Consider the following 4,693-nt stretch of genomic DNA (forward strand, 5'->3'; position numbering starts at 1 on the left):
TTGTGTTTAAATCTTCAGAATCGATTGTAAATCGATTTTTTGTACAGACTTCTTTCCTTCGATTTTAGGTCTAGTGCGATTACGCTCACGCTTAAATGTGGAATCATTTCGTCCTTGTTGTTTAACTATAGTTAAACAAGGATGAATGCTATTCATGAGCGTGTAGGCATGAATCGAACAGCCTAGAATAGTTAACTTAAAATCATCTTTAAAGTGAAACATTGTATGACTTAGAGACGTCTCCAAGTCATCTAAAGTCGACTTACGGACGTTTATTTTTCAGACATCTAGAAACTAAAGTCAACTCAGAATCGAGTTAGAATCGATTTTGTGCTGTTAGTAATTTTCATCTTGGGATCAATTCTGTATCTTGAGATCAATTGTGTATCTTCAAATGAGATAAAAATTACAAAAGTAAGTAAATTCACTAGAGTATTCATAATTTAATTGGTCAATTTCTAGTAATCTTTGCTCACTTTTGTAATTTTCATTTCCTTTTAAAATCCACAATCGACCCCCTTGAAACGAGATAAAAATTACAAAAGTGAGTAAATTTACTAGGTGTTGACCAATGAAATAATCAGTATTCTAGTAAATTCGTTCACTTATAATTTTCACTTCATTTCAAGATACAGAATCGATTCCTCTCCCCCCGCCCTTAAAATGAGATGAAAAAAGTAAGCAAATTCACTAGTTGACCAATTGAATTATGAATATTCTAGTGAATTTGCTCACTTTTATAATTTTCACTTCATTTCGAGATACATAATCAACCTCTAGACGAGAATCTAAACTCAGTCCAAGAAAGAGTTTCTCTCTGGTTACATCTAGAAAGAAAATATCTACTAGGTCCCTATAATTTCAAAGTTATGTATCCTGAAGCATGTTACGCGCGCTTTCTAGTTTATTATCATTCGCCGTTCGTCATTTCACATAGTTTAACGCTGCTTGCTCGAATTGATGTCGTGAACGAAGGTGACATAAATTTCTACAAAATATTGTATCTATCATTAAAATTGTTACATTTTTATCAAGCCAACTATGCTTTACTAGGACTATAGGTACTTATAAGGACTTATGGATTTCGATAATTGTTCATTAACTTGCACCATTATCCTGGAATGGTTGAACGCGCAAGGAGTTATTCTGAGAAAAATGACTCACAGAACGGCGTCGCTACGTCTAATTCGAGATCGTCAGCGCGAGATGCTCATAGAGATACGCGCCGAGAAAGCGAATGTGCTCACGAAGCTACCTCTGAAAGGTATATCGGTATTTAATAAATTCATGACCGAGGGAAAGGCTTCTATCAAGTTCAAGGAACAGAACTGTACATTGTTTCTGTCAAATGCACCTTCTTCTCAGCTGATTAATTTTTTAAAGACTATATTTATCAAGCTGACAGACCAAGAAATAAAGACTATGAAAGGTCCCTTACGGGAGAAGCTCTTTGCAAATGTACAATCAGATGGTGCTAAGGATATTAGTCCGTCTACTAATGCAGAGGTCAACAGAGCCAAGGAAAAAGCTATGGTTGTATCACGTACAACAGTCACTACTCCATCGCCGAGCGTAATCAGGAAGCGAAAACATTTCAGCGATGATAATCCTAAAGTATCCGCAGCAAAAAAGCTGTATGAGAATCCTACTACAGGAGAACTGACAGAGGAACAGGCTCAAGTCCTAAATGCAGTGCTTAATGGAAAGAATGTGTTTTTCACTGGTAGCGCAGGCACTGGAAAGTCATTTTTATTAAAGAAAATAATCTCAGCCCTTCCTCCAGATGTAACAATGGCTACAGCAAGCACTGGAGTAGCAGCCTGTCACATAGGTGGAATTACATTGCATAAGTTTGCTGGCATTGGTATGGGTACTGGCACTAAGGAAAGATGCATTCAGTTGGCCTCTCGTCCAGCTTCAGCTTCAACTTGGAGGAAAACAAAGCATTTAGTGATAGACGAAATTTCTATGGTAGATGGTGATTTTTTTGACAAGATTGAAGAAGTAGCAAGACACATGCGTAGGACAGAAAGACCTTTCGGAGGAATACAATTAATCTTGTGTGGCGATTTCTTTCAATTACCTCCTGTTTCTAAAACTAATGACAAAGCAAAATTTTGCTTTCAAAGCGAGGCCTGGCAAAAGTGTGTTCATTTAAATTTTGAATTGCGAATTGTCCATCGACAAAAGGACGATGCATTCGTAAAAATATTAAATAGCATTAGAATAGGTAGAATTACGGATGATATTGTTGATATTTTAAAGGAAACTGCAAAACAAAAAATTGAAAGTAATGGCATATTGGCAACTAGATTATGTTCTCATGTAAAAGAAGCTGATGAGATCAATGAATTTCAGTTGAATGAACTTAAAGGTGAGAGTAAAGTATATACAGCATTAGATTCTGATAGTTCTGCGACATCTATGTTAGATCAGCAGCTGCCTATACCTAGCAAATTAATACTGAAAGTTGGCGCTCAAGTTATGCTAATGAAAAATATAAATGTTAATAGTGGATTAGTAAATGGTGCTCGAGGTGTCATTATTGATTTTAAAAATGATATACCGATAATTAAGTTGCGATCAGGAACACATTATGAAGTAAAGATGGAAAAATGGACTATCAAAACTAATTCTGGTGCTGTTATACATCGAAAACAGATTCCTTTAAAGTTAGCATGGGCTTTTTCAATTCACAAAAGTCAAGGTTTAACTTTAGATTGTGTGGAAATGTGCTTGTCGAGAGTATTTGATGCTGGTCAATCTTATGTAGCACTTTCAAGAGCTCAGAGCTTACAAAGTTTACGTGTCTTAGATTTTAATAGCCAACAGGTATGGGCTAATACAGCTGTACTAGAATTTTATAAAAAGTTCAGGAGGAATTTACAAGAGATGGAAATGATTCCTCTGGGTAAAAAAATAAAGTTGGAAAGAAGTAAAAGATAATATTTATATTTTTTTATAGTCTATACATATATAAATTGTTAGAAGTAAACAATTTATATTAACACATGCAATAAGAATTATATAACAATTATTAATTTCATTAAAGTAAATATCTTCTTTATTTTTACATATATAATTAATATAGTTTTTTTTACAAATATTACAATTTACTGATGACAGTGATTTACATTTATATCAGTTAATAATCGTCGACAGTTATTTCAATAGGCGGTATATAACGCCATGTATGTCCTGCATTTATAAGCTCCGAATAAAGTATTGGAGAGTTTGGAGCGGATTCTTTACTACTACATTGAATATCTATTTTGTACTGACCAGAAGTGAAAAATACTACACGACATTCATGATAGGCTCTGCCGTATTCCTGTAACTATTATTTATTCATAATAAAATAGGGAATATAAGACATTTGTATACAACTATACATTGCATTTATGAAAAAAGTGTGACTTACAGTAGGCAGCATGACTTTATTTGCTCCAGCTATGGACAACCTTGTTTCTAATTGATAATTGTTAACGCCATTATGATGGTCCTGATAAAAATTAATGGACAATGTAAGATCACTCAGAGGATGTTCCAGAGCATTGCACACTCCCACACCAACGCTGATGCATTCACCCAAAGCACATGACAGTTCTTCTTGTGCTTTTACAATAATATCATTGATAGTTATTTCTGGAAAATGTTAGTAATTTTAAGTACACATACTCTATTATACACATACTTATAGTAAATAGTATTTACGCACCCCATTGTAGAGGACTCATTCTCACTAAATCCAACATATCTTGAGTTAGAGTAATACCAGAGAGAGTTGCTTTTCCTGTCGATTCAGTACCTAATAATTGCCAGCGCAGATCAACCAATGAAGCTATATGTTCGGCACATATTTTTTGGAGTTCACTTGTATCACCAGCACCATTTAACTAAATAATAAATAAGCGCAAAATAATAAAATAGTATGTCTTACATTACATTTCAATATATCTTTAAATAGGCGATATTTCCGTTATTACCATAGATAATTTATTAAGTGGACATCGGTCAACTGGAACAGGAATTCTGCATGGTTCTTTACCTTCCATATATATACATTTATTTTGCGTATAGTGTAATTCCATTTCATGATTCGTCATATTTGACACGTCCAATACAAGATAAAATTGCACTGGTCTAAAAATTATCAGAGAGAAAATATTTATAGACAAAATATATATTAGATATATAAAATATAAATTACAGAAATAAATTATTTTATGAAACTGCGTTTTTTTTGCAACTTACGTTTCGGCCGGCAATACATCCCAGTTAGTAATCTGTACACTAGGTAGCATCTCAATGGTTATAAAAACGGATGAAACTCTACAATAACCATTTATCAAACCTGCATCTCCTGAGTATTTAATTTTTAATTGACCTTCAATAATGTTAGATGTATGTAAAGGTATTGCAAGTTTCGACAATCGCGTGCTTGCTAAGGAAGAATGACCGGAATGTGAACTTATTCCTGATCTAAAAGAAGAAGTCAGCTCGGATTGTCTTTTCGTATGATGAGACGGAGAACTAAGCCTAGATGGTAAAGAACTGTGGCCTGAATGTGACATTAGACTACTTGGTTGACTAAGGCAGGTACTGCTAGTAACATCTGAAAAAAGATTTTTGAGAAAAAAAGAAGAGACTAAATTTAAAAAATTATGTTACTATACAATATATATATATATAA

General features: G+C 33.8%; 2 protein-coding genes across 2 annotated transcripts in view; one reads left to right on the forward strand and one right to left on the reverse strand.

Moving 5' to 3' along the window:
• Positions 1-933: 933 nt before the first annotated feature.
• LOC108693359 (ATP-dependent DNA helicase PIF1) lies at positions 934-2,946 on the forward strand. The gene is made up of 2 exons (XM_018202253.1): positions 934-975; positions 1,054-2,946. Exon 2 carries the CDS (start codon positions 1,078-1,080, stop codon positions 2,944-2,946), a length of 1,869 nt encoding a protein of 622 aa, XP_018057742.1. The 5' UTR covers positions 934-975; positions 1,054-1,077.
• Positions 2,947-3,112: 166 nt separating this feature from the next.
• Positions 3,113-4,693, reverse strand: part of LOC108693299 (protein brunelleschi) — a 4,992-nt gene continuing 3,411 nt past the window's right edge. The window contains exons 8-12 of the mRNA XM_018202173.1: positions 4,255-4,654; positions 3,987-4,143; positions 3,719-3,896; positions 3,422-3,645; positions 3,113-3,337 (exon numbers count right to left, since the gene is read on the reverse strand). Of these exons, the coding sequence (XP_018057662.1) occupies positions 3,146-3,337; positions 3,422-3,645; positions 3,719-3,896; positions 3,987-4,143; positions 4,255-4,654 (1,151 nt within the window). The 3' untranslated portion in view covers positions 3,113-3,145. The remainder of the gene's footprint in view (positions 3,338-3,421; positions 3,646-3,718; positions 3,897-3,986; positions 4,144-4,254; positions 4,655-4,693) is intronic.

The sequence above is a fragment of the Atta colombica genome, unplaced genomic scaffold, assembly GCF_001594045.1.
Source record: "Atta colombica isolate Treedump-2 unplaced genomic scaffold, Acol1.0 scaffold9, whole genome shotgun sequence".
In the NCBI taxonomy this organism is placed as follows: Eukaryota; Metazoa; Arthropoda; class Insecta; order Hymenoptera; family Formicidae; genus Atta; species Atta colombica.